This window comes from Cyprinus carpio, chromosome B24 (genome assembly GCF_018340385.1).
Source record: "Cyprinus carpio isolate SPL01 chromosome B24, ASM1834038v1, whole genome shotgun sequence".
Lineage (NCBI taxonomy): Eukaryota > Metazoa > Chordata > Actinopteri > Cypriniformes > Cyprinidae > Cyprinus > Cyprinus carpio.
The window spans coordinates 17,287,260-17,299,735 of record NC_056620.1 but is presented as its reverse complement, the minus strand read 5'-3'; the positions used below and the strand labels follow the sequence as shown (position 1 = coordinate 17,299,735).

At 32.7% G+C, this 12,476-nt stretch overlaps 1 protein-coding gene across 1 annotated transcript in view; it reads left to right on the top strand.

Moving 5' to 3' along the window:
- LOC109109324 (5'-AMP-activated protein kinase subunit gamma-1-like) overlaps window positions 1–12,476 on the top strand; it is a 56,692-nt gene that overhangs the window by 3,218 nt on the left and 40,998 nt on the right. Inside the window, exons 2-3 of the mRNA XM_042752194.1 lie at window positions 3,958–4,026; window positions 6,873–7,158. Of these exons, the coding sequence (XP_042608128.1) occupies window positions 3,958–4,026; window positions 6,873–7,158 (355 nt within the window). The remainder of the gene's footprint in view (window positions 1–3,957; window positions 4,027–6,872; window positions 7,159–12,476) is intronic.

Sequence of the window (12,476 nt, the reverse complement as noted above, 5' to 3'; positions counted from 1 at the left end):
GAAATTCTTGCAATGTTGTACTATACAGACTTGTTAAAAGAAGTGTGCATTATATTGAATGTGCACTTATTAAATCTTAAAGTATATTAAAAAAACTGCTTGCAGATAATATATTATTAATGAAATAAAAGATCACCCAAGTGTACTTAGAGTACACTATTTAACACTTAAGTATGCTTAAAAAGTGCACTTTGTAATAATGTCGAATTAAATGTTTTACTTCAAAGTACTAAATCCTTTGTAGTACTTTAAAATAAGTTAATACATTATACATTTATTTAATTGTAATTTATTTACTTTATGTACAAGTTTAAAAAAATTAAAGTATATTTTAATTTACCACAAATGCTTGTCACTATATTCAACAGTTCACTTTAACCATATTTCAAAGACAATGAATAAAAAAAAAAAAACATATAAATATGTACTTACTGTAAGTCCCTTTTAAGTGGGTCAAAAAGCACTAATCAAAATTTAATACATTTAAACTAATACATTTTTATTTAATTGTAAATATCAATTAAGCATCTGAAAACATTCAGTTTATTCTTTTAAAATATATTATTTATATCAAAGTAGGCCAAAGTAGACATTTTCACAAGGGTTCCCATGTTTTGGAGACCATTTGTGTCACGTGGTTGAATTAAGATCCTTTGCTGTGCACTTTGACCTTTGCAGGGCCCCAGAGTTTGCTGATCTTGACTTCAGAAGGAAAAAAAAATGAGTGTTTTTCGGAAAAGTTAAGTCTCAAATATTGTACTACAATTGATCTGCACACAACCTACTGTCAGTTTAAACTTGCATTTTGTGTCTGTGATTCACATATGCTGTTACATTGTGTTTTTTGTGACTCATGGCAACAGTGAGATGCTGAACTGTTGCCTTTGACATGCCTGATGCAATTTTATGATGTTTGTCACATTTCAAAATGCTTTGCGGACCCCCGCCAGGCTGAATCTCTCCCTCAGTCATTACCTGTGCTGTATTTTTCTCTGTTTATCCATACACAAGCAGACAGAGCTGCAAGCCAGCTTGTTACCTTCCTGTATTTAAGTTTCTTTAGGTATAAACACACGAATCCACAGACCTGCCCCACTGACCTCCATGTTACTGAAGGGAGGTGCTGTATCATGTCAGTGAGTTATGACTGTCCTTGCTCCTTGGAGCAACCCTGCATTCGTCTAATGGGATTTCCGAATGCTCGTATCTTGATGCAAGAATGCTACAGCTGTAACTCTGTGAATCTGAGGGGATGTTTTTTATTCGATCGCTCTCCAGTGCTTGTTTGCAGAGGTAATGTTTTGTCCTGATCTTTAGCCTGCAAATATGGGTTTGTAATCGGGTCTTGGCCTCCAAAAATATGGAGGCGGGGTGCCTTGAGCTTCCCGTCTACAGGACAGATGGCTTTTCTACTTTGGCTGTGGTCCTTCTTTTCTAGATAAGGAAACAGACTCGGGTCTTTGTTTTTATTGTTGATCGGTTTGTACATTGGGAGATTGACAATACATCTGGCCAACTTGCTGTGAAAATCAAGCAGTTCTACTACTTGTTGATTCTCATGTTGCAAACAAGTCTTGTGAAACATTTTCAAGGACGTTGATTTGAATTCTAACTCGTAGGTTTATTTTTTCTTGGCTTTTACTCACGTTTCTATCAGTTGGGAGTGAAACAGCTGTCTCGGGCTTTGAAAGTCAATCCTGTTACCATGGATATGACTGACCCGTTGTGAGACAAGAAGATTTGCATGCTGAGGAGTAACATGAGTCAGGCCGTAATGGATGGTTGTAATGAAGGAGACACGGAAAGGATGTTAAAAGCGATTAGCCAGTTTTGGATTTTACAGTTAATAAATGAATAAATACATAAAAGTAGTGTTAATGTTGAGAATTGTGAAAGGTTCTAGGTACAGTTGGCTTAGGCTGACATTAACTATATGATTCACAATTACATTTAATACATTTTTAGTACATTTATTAATTTATTTATTGAAGCAGGTTTAGTATAATTACCATACTAATAAGCATGCACAGATAGGTTATGTACAATATTTAAATTCTATACTTTTTTTATCCAAATCCATTAAAATCTACTATTTAGTTTCGACCACTAATGCTTATATTAGTATTGATTTCATTAAGTAAATGGATGAGAAAAGTGAATTAGGAAACTTTCACTAACAGTGGTGCTTTACAAAGTGTCACCGGTTACAGTAATTCTCTGTAAAGTGGGTAACAGGTCAGGCTAGCAAAGGGTTTTTAAACTGCATGGTGCAGATCACACTAATCCATCTCAAAAAGGGCTATATGGAGTGACCGCTAAACAATCATGTCCTCTGTGTAGCTACAATAGCGGATTGTGTAATGAGGATAAAGTTAATGCACTTCAGTGGCTCTGTGGTTTGTGCTGTTGTTTGAAATGTCACTGCGTCACCTTTACAGATTCTGCAAATTTTAGTGAGCTTAAGGTTACTGCCAAAGTGAGTTTAGGTACTAGTCTTTGTAGGTGCGAGGTTCTAGCAAACAGCAGCAAAATGGATGAAGAATTGAAGAACCTGTGTGTAAGTTTCCAAGCTGCTTTACTGTGCTTAGTTTCTAAATGTTTTTAATGTTGTAACGTTATCCCAGCTAACGTCCTCAGAATGTTCTGGGAAGGTTCTCTCAAAATTATATTCTTTCATTAACGTTAAGAGAATGTTAGCTGAAAGTTATCTAATTACGTTACGAAAACATTTGAGTCCAAAATGCAATTTTTTTTTTTTTTTTGTATTTGTCATCCTTTCCTATCAAAATGCTTGCTAAGGATACAAAAATGCAGAAAATTGAACCTGATCCAATTTTTTTTTTTATGGCAGACAAAAGTTTCGGAGACAGTGTGTAAATGTGATTGACACAACGTGAGCTCGTATTTATTTTTTAACGTGTAAAAACTGCAAAAATTTCAGTGTTCAAAAACTTTTAGTCTAATGATTGTTTTGTTTTTTAAAATGTTACCACTTAGTATTTGTTTCAGATGGTTCAGAGAAAGTATCTTTCCCATAATGTTTGCAATTTGCAAAAATTGAACATAGAGTACCTTATGTTTTTTCGAATGTTCATATCAAGTTCAGTTTAGAAAGCATAAAACTTTTTCATAACTTAATGGGAATGTTAGTAAAACATTCTTAGAATAGATTGTGTTCAGAAGGGATTTTTGTTGTACAGTTTTCATAAAGTGACCACGTTTATCTCATTTCAACCCCCACGCAATCCATCATGCTTGTTTTGAGACTTTTTCTTAAAGCCAGCCTGGTAAAATAGAACAAACGTTTGTTGATCCCATTGGAGATTCTTGGAAATCATTGTCCGATGTCCAACAGTGAGAGTCTATGTGTAGTTAAGTGATGCCTGATTTAATCTGTGCATTGCAGGTTTCACATACGTACATTTGCACAGACCGGGAAAAAATTGCAGGGCGGTCACATGAGATCATGTTACTTTAAAAACCGGTTTAAATGACAGATGTCGATGTTTTTAGTTGTCATTGCATGGTGGTGATGATGTGTTGTCTGAAAGAAGTAGAGACGAAGCTGCAGTGACGGATGTTGATAAAAGTCAGTGGCTTTTTGAGAAGGAGGACAGTGGAGACGTTTTGGATCTGCTGTGAGTTCTTCCAAATTGTTCTTGTATAACTGGCTGCGCAGTACAGGTTAGACGGATCACCCACCGAGTGTCCATCTGTCTTATGTGATGTGCTTCTGTTTTACTGTCCAAACTGTTTATACTCTTTCCTCTGTGCCTGTTATTTGTATAATTCCTTGTGATTTTGGTATAGAGCTTAACCTTTGATCCATTTAGAAGAAAGCCACAGTAGATCTGTGAATTATTCATTATGGTATTTTTATGGAGTAAATGAGAGGTGCCACAGTCATGAAAGTGATTTTTAATGAGCTCAATCATTGTGTTTGTTTGTTCTCTGCAGGACTTGAGCTCCTTTGCCATGCCGTTCCTGGAAGGAGATGCAGAACATGCCAAGGACGGTGTGTGCAAGGTAACACAACCCAAACACACACAAGGCTTTGCCAAAAGTAAAAACTGTTTTATTTGGTTTTGAAAATAATTTCTGTTGTGGAAAAAAAAAGCATTAGAGTATGTTTTGAGTGACTAACAAATAATTGGTTTTTGTGTTCTCCAATATTGTGTCATGTTTTAATGAATCCAAAGTCGCTTCAAGAGTTGTTTAAAAAGCTGCATAATCTTCCAACGAATATGTATATCACACATTTAATTTGTTTGTTTGTATTATGCAATTTCCTTAGTCATCACTGACCCTGTGATATATATTCTACCCCTAAAGGCAAAACGCTAGAACTACACACTTAGTTAAACTTTAGTTACGATTGAAAGCTAACAATCCCATTACGTTATGACAGTTATTTCTAAATGTTCTCTGAATGTTCAAAATATTTATGTTTTAAAAATTTTATGTTATGCGGACATCATGGGAACGTTACATCTGAACATTCTGAAACAAGTAATAACTCTTAAAAAAATCTTACACTAAACTAAAACTATACTAACATTTTTCAGCAAACAAAGAATGGTGTATAAATGCTTTTGTGCTGCTGTTTTGAGAACGTTATTAAACAAAAACATTAGGCAAATTACGAGAACGTTCCCTGTTTGCTGGATGCATAGGTTCAAGGAAAGTGGAGTGTGAAACTGGTATCAAATTAGAAATTTGTAGATCAGTATTATTCTGAGTTGCTATGTATGTATGATCTGGTCATTCAAACTCAAAAGGTTGTTAAAATGAGAATAGCAGTGTAAAATGCAGATTCATTCCATTTGTGTCAGCAGTCTGAAAGCTGCCATATCCTCGATGCCCTCAATCTCTGCTGTCACTCTCATGGGATATGAGTCTGCTCTAATAACCTGATTTGTAATTATGTCTACCATGGTAATTTTTGCTTGTACTGACCTCTTATTTGATGCACAATTAACCACAGCAATGCAGCTTAATATTTTTGTGGAAACTTTTTTTCCAGGATCCTTTGAAGAATAGAAATTTCAAAAGAACCACAAATATAAATTTTGTGTAACATAAGTGTCTTTACTGTCAGTTTTAATGCTTCTTGTTTAATAAAAGTATCAACTCCTTAAAAAAAATCTGACAGACATGCTTTCAGAAATGACATATAGCTTATGTGTCCAAATACCTTTCTGTGCTGTTGTTATTGTAGTCATTAAGCTTAACTCATATTATTAGGAACTCAGGATCTGCTCTTCAGTTGTTACCTTTGTAAACATTCCCCGAGGAATTCTGGGAAATCATCATATCTGACAACTAATCACCCACAGAGGCCAGCAAGGCAAGGCTAGAGAGGAGATAAATCACCGGATAGCTGTCAGGGTGGTGTTTCTGTTGAAAGTGATTTAGATTCGCTGAATCTGAAGGGCTCTTTTGATGCTTTAGGAGGTCTTGGAGTATAAATTTTATGATCAGATGTAATCTGCTCCACTTCACTGATTTGCCTAGGGTTCAGGATATTAGCTAATATTTCTCCTTGTTTAACAGATGTTTTATTAACCCTCTGCAAGGTGTGAATGAACATTTGTGTGCAAATGAAATGCAGGTTTGCCAGAGGAATGGCTTAGATTCTGGATCAGAACCAAAATAAGGGTAGTGTGAACTGAAAGGTTGTAAATTGCTGCGTCAGTATGTTTCACTTATCTCATGATCAAAGGTTCAAGACCCGTGAAAACTCAAGTGTCAGTGTAGACTTTTTTTTCCATCAGCTCTATAACACAGAAACAGACAAATGTTTCCATGGCAACCGAGGGACTCAGAATAAAAAATGTCATTGTTTCTTTTGTTTAGTGTACAAAAGAAAGGTTTTCTTTCATCTTAGTCTTTTCAGACTTGTGAAGGGATAGCTCAAATAAAAAATAAAATTCTTTCATTATTTACTCACCTTAATGTCGTTCTAAACTTGTAGGACATTGTGTGTGTGTGTGTGTGTGTGTGTGTGTGTGTGTGTGTGAAACACAGACCCTTGTCACATTCAAAAATAACAAAAAAAAGCACAATAAATGTTTCATGAAACTGATTCGTATGATTGTGTGCTATATTCCCAGTCTTCTGAAAACATTTGACAGGTTTTGTGTGAGGAACAGACCCAAAATGAAATTCTTTGCTGAAAATTGTTTCTTCTACTGCAATGAATCATTACGTTGAACTTAAAGTTTAGGAAATTTCTGGGTTTGGAACAAACAAGGAGTGAACTATCCCTTTAACTTTGTTGTATTCTGAGAGTAAGTGAGCGAGATAGATGGGATAGTTATGTAGTGTTTTTAGGTATACAGTGAGGTATTTATGCCACTGTGTGAGCCTCTCTGGTTTAACAAAAGCGTCTTAACAAAACAAGGCCATCTGTTCTTTTGGCTTTCTAAACAGTTTTCAGTGGCTTTGTCTGGCTGCTTTGCTGTGTGAAATTCCCATGTGATTGAACGGTGGAAACATCAAGGACTTCCGAATGATCTGAATGTTATGACGTCTCTTCATTCAGTATCTCAGTGTCTGTCTGTCCGTGTCCTTCAAACATGCTTTCAATGGTCAGCACAACGTCACAGTAACAGAAAATATTCTTAGTCTGTAAGAGAATGTCATTCACTGATGATTTTGTATGCATAAAATGGAACGTTTCTAACATTGCTCTATGATTTAAAATCTCAAAGATCAATATTTCTCTCAATATATGCTAAAAAGTGCAATGTTTCATTCATTATATTGTGCATATGACTTCTAGTTGTGATATGGACATCTTGAGGAAATGTAAAAATCTGCTTTGACTAGCTGTTGTCCTAATATTGTATGTGATTGTTTTTGCTCTTCAGGGGGAGCTTAGCTGCCGTTCAGCCAGCCCGAGCAAAACCTTCTTCAGCCGGGGGCCGTTTAGTCGGCCCTATAAAAGCCCTCCACCTCCCAAACCCATCTTCCCCTACTCCTCCAACCACGACTCCTCACCCAAGTGTTCACGACGCCGCAGCTTCACCGGAATCCTCCTCCCCCAAAGACTCCACAAACCCAACAACTCCGGAATCTTTCGCTCGTCCTCCAAAGACTCCACAAACCCCTCCACGTCTCCTGTCAGCATCAAACTTTTCTCTCGGGCCAGGAAAGGTAAGAGACATGTATTGTCAATCTCTTAAACAGCTGCCAGGATGCTTACAATCTGAAAAAGCAGGAAAAACTCAACATTTCATCATTGAGTCAACATGACAAATCACATCTCCCTTCTACCAAGATTTGAAATTACTAAAAGTATACTACCATTCAAAAAAACAATAAATAAAAGAAAGAAAGAAAGAAATTTTATTTAGCATGGGTACATTTAATTGATCAAAAGTGGTGGTAAGGATTTTTACATGGTTACAAAATCTTTTTATTTTCTATTAACTTTCTATTAATCAAAGAATGCTGAAAAAAAAAGTTTTTAAAATTAATAATAATCAGAAATATTTTTTGAGAACAAAAACAGCATATTAGAATGATTTCTCAGTGATCATGTGATGATCATTATGCTGAAAATTCAGCTTTGCCATCGCAGGAATAAATTACATTTAAAAATATACGAAAGTAGAAAACAGCTATTTTAAATTGTAATAATATTTCACAAAATTACTGTTTTTGATCAAATAAATGCAGCCTTGGTGAGCATAAGAGACTTCTTTCAAAAACATTAAATAATCTCTGACCCCAATCCTTTGAATGGTAAATGTGTAAATTTAGCCAATTTTTATTTATTTATTTATTTATTTTTTAATAAATTTTAATGCAAGAACCCCTAACCAACTTTATCATCGGACTGGGAAAATATTTAAATTATTAAAAAAATATGCATGAGATAAGCCCTTTGAAAGTGAATAAATAATACTTTTTAGATATGTTTTTCAATCTAAAATATGTTTTATGTGTACTGCTCTTCAATTATAGTTATGGTTAGTACTGGGTCAGTGATCATCTGTAAATGTAGTCTTGATTGTTTGTGATGTTAATTCTGTGACTTAACTTATACTTAACCTCTTATTTTGAGTATGAACCTAACATTCAGTCAGGCTAAAATATTGTTAAATGTTATATATTATACCAGTATCAGATACAAGCATCCATAATCTCTAAAAGATCAACAAGCTTCAGAATATGAATTGGTATTGCTGAGATGAGATGCTATGAATGCCATTATCACATCAGTGTGTGGAGTGAGTCAGCATTTAGTGAAACCTTTCACAGGTTGTCTGGGTCCAGCTCAGCCAGGGTATGCAATGATTCGAATAATTGCACTGTGTGCTGATTTAATGGAGGCGTGGGTGTTTCTTAATGCATAAGACCCTGATAATGAATTCAGCTGTTACATATGTTATCCACGTGAGTCTGATTTAACTATCAGAACCAAGAAGAGGGAGAGTGCTCTATAAAGGCTGCTTTTTATACTTTTTGACTTTTACTCAGTTTATATTTTTATATTATTATATTAAATAAATTAGTTACATTTAATATATATATATATATATATCTATAATATATAATATATATTAGGATAGGTAAAAATTCTTTAAGATTTTTGGTAGTTTTTATGATTTACTTTTATGATATATGGTTACTGAATGATACAGGTTTGTGGTCATATTTCTAGATTAAAGTATGTTATTGAAATCCAGTGTTATCCTTGGTGACTAATGACTTTGTGTTTTTCTGGGCTCCTGACAATGTTTACTTTCTTGGTTGTGGTTAAAATGGTACTGAGAGACAAAGATGTTGAAGTGTAGTGAAGATAATTAAGAAAGCATGCAGTTATTTTACTGCAACAGTTCTTTAAACTAACCATGTGAGGTTACATTTTAAATGACTGTTATTTAAAAGCAAAACAAAAACACTGTAGAGACGTATTTGGCTTATGTCTTTGGGTAATCTGTTTAACAAGGAAAATATAAATCAGCTGAAATCTCCTTCGTTCCCACACACTGAAAGTGCAATCAATAATTATAAAATTAAAGCCTGTCTTGGAAGACGTATGAGAACAGAGTGACCTATAATTAGATGATTAAGAGTAATTTAAGTGTTTGCTTGAGTTTGGATAAGTAGGTGGAATTGGTCTCTCTGTTGTACTACAGTATAGTGGTGAAAGTAGGTTGAAGGTCATGGGTCTTATATTCATAAATAAAATATATACTTAAATGAATAAATAAATTAAATTAGATATAAAATAAAAACAAAATTATATATTTTTTATAATGTTTTATTGTTTGAATTAATTTAATTAAGCATACATACAATTATTATATATATAATTTTTAATAAAAACAACATTATTGTTTTATTTAAATAATTTTAAAATAATAATATATATTCATAAAATTTTAAATTATTTATATATAATTTAAAATTATATATAAAATCATATAAAATAAATATTATTGTATATATTTATAAAATATTGTACATTTATTTTAAATAAGAACATCATAACAAAAAAAATTTTTATTTCATTATAATATGTATCCTATGTACAAAAAAAATTGTGAATTTAGTTTTTTATGTCATTACATTGTTTAGAACATCATAACAATTTAATTTTTTATTTCATTTTAATGCTATGTCCTCTATAGAGGAAACCAGGAGTATTTTTTTTTTTGCAAAAAACAAAAAAAAAAAAAAAAAACATGATTAGACATGAAAAGGCAAAACCAGTGGGATTTTTTAATCCCCAATCAATTATTTTAATACCAAACTTTGAATAAAGATTATTCTCAACTATGTTATGAAAGATATAACAGAATGATTTGATTATATGCATTAACAACATAAATAGGTTTTCCCATTATATACAACTTATCTATGCACTTTATCTAATTTGCATATTATTTAAAATTAGGACACTTTTTTGTGCAGCTGACAGTAGTAAGAAATATCTTACTGGAAAAAATGTAATGTAAATGTGTATTTTGTAATGTGTGGGCGTGTGTGTGTCTGTGTGTGTGTGTGTGTGTGTTTGACCCACAGCTTCAATACACACAGTTGGGAATGTTCTTCTTCATACACATACACACTTATATAACAGCACTACTATGCTTCTCTGACAATCCATTAGTTGCCCTGGCTGGCAGACTTTCCTGTCAGCCGAAAACAACACTATTGATTTATTATTCACTATGTAGTTGGAGCAGTGAGTTGGATGCCTTTGTCTGATTGTAAGGCAGAGCTGGAAAGATTAAAACACATCGAGGGAGACTATTAAACATTAGAGGCACTTGAGAGAAAAGGAAGATATGTAGCAGGGAAAAGAGGGGAGAGGGAAAACGGGAGAAGACAGCTGCATCTGGTGCCTGTTTTTATTACTTAATTATACTGATCTGTATAATGCGGTTTCATATGCTGAGTGCATCTGGTGCCTTTGCACACAAATACACACTTCTCTACAAGTGCATAGATATGAGTTTTAGATCCATTTCTGTACTGATAAAATTCTGGTTATTCACCTGTCTGAGGGACAGTTTTTTTTTTTTTTTCTTGAGACAAGTTGATTTTGTGCTGTTTTCTGGGATGGATGTGTTTGCGGCAGTGACACTGAGCTTGATGAACACTGATGGACAGCAGCTTCTGTTCAAGCTGTGTTTGTCATTCAGGAAATGACACTCAGAACTTCTTGGAGAAATTCTAAATCCTATTATATCCGGGAATCGGGCTGCACCCAGACAGTGACATCAGCATGCAGAAAGCCCATAATTCAATCACGCTTGCTTCCATACAAATTATATTAACTGAAATTAATCCTTGGCTCTAAGACGTCCTCAGAGTTCCTCAGCGCAGGCAGCTGGAGATTAGGACGCCTGTATGTCTCTAATATGATAGCTATTCAGTTTTTAACTCAAGAAAACTGTGATGAGGAAGAACTGATGCTGTGTCATCCTTCTGTGTTCCACAATAGGATTCTTTGGTTGAATTGCCACCTACTGGACAAAACGTAAATGTTTAATTTTTGATGAATTGATATCGAGATGAGAATTAAATTTGAACTGTCTGGTATTTACATGTTATTTGGCTGTCTGGATATATTATATTATATTATATTATATTATATTATATTATATTATATTATATTATATTATTCAAAACTTTTCAGTTTATAAAATAAATAATATACAACAACAAAACTTCACATATTATACAAAAATAATTTATGTTCAACAAGGCTGCATTTATGTGACAAAAAAAACTGAATTTTCAATAATATTAAAAAAAATAAAAAAAAAATAAAAAAAAAAATACAATTTATAAATATATTTTGTAATATAATTCATTCCTGTCAGCAAAAAAACTGAATTTTCAGAAAACTGACATTATTTTCAGCACAAATTACTCCATCTTCACTGTCAACTACGATCCTAAAAAACATTTTTTAGTAGTAATTATTAAAATTAAAACATTTAATATTTAAATAGAAATTCAAATCTTTTAAATTTTAATTTAGTAGTAATTATTATTATGAAAACAGTTAATATTTAAGTGGAAATTGTAATCTTTTTTCTTTTCAAAGAACAACATTTTTTTTAAATAGAAATCTTTTTTTAACATTATGAATGTTTTTACTGTCACTTTTGATCAATTTAATATGCCCTTTCTGAATATTATTATTATTGTTATTATTATTTTTAAATAAAATCTTACTGACCCCCAAATTTTTGCACGTTAATGTAAATGAAACACCAAAGGTGGTAGTTAGTACTTTTGAATGTCATGTTTCCTAATGATGTGACCCACCTAGATGGAGAATACTTAAAAGTAAAAACAAAAAAAAATTATCGAACTGATTTATTTTGAGAACACGTCCTGTGTATTCTCCATTTGTTTTTGCGAGCCAGTAGGCGCCTATTTCTTTTATAAATGGTTCACAAACAAAAACTGACCTTAAATTTAGGCCTCTTGAATTTTATTTTAAATGGTTTCATGCTTCTGCTCCAATAACTTTTTTTTTTTATTATTTAAGGTATTATTTATCAAACTTAAAAGATTGCTACTGTCCTGATCTCAACTATAATTGAAACATACATTAAATTACATTAATCATGTTATTTGATTAAAGTTTTAAATATGAAAATTGGAGCACTTGTACATGCATTTACACTACTCTTAAAAATAAACTATTAAAAATACTATAATCAAAATATTTAAATTAAAAAAATAAATATGAAAATTGGAATACTGAAATATGAAATGATAGAAGAATAGAACGATACTTTAAAATACGAAACTAAAATTGCCAGTAGGTGGCGGCAAACTACTGTCTTAATAAGTGAGTTGTTGAATCATTTTTTCAATCAATTCTTTCAAAACAGCTGATTCATTCAGGAACAAGTAAGAATTGGTCAATGAATGATAAACACCCGGAAAAAAAAAATCATACTGATGTCAAACTTTATATTATATTTAATATACTAAAA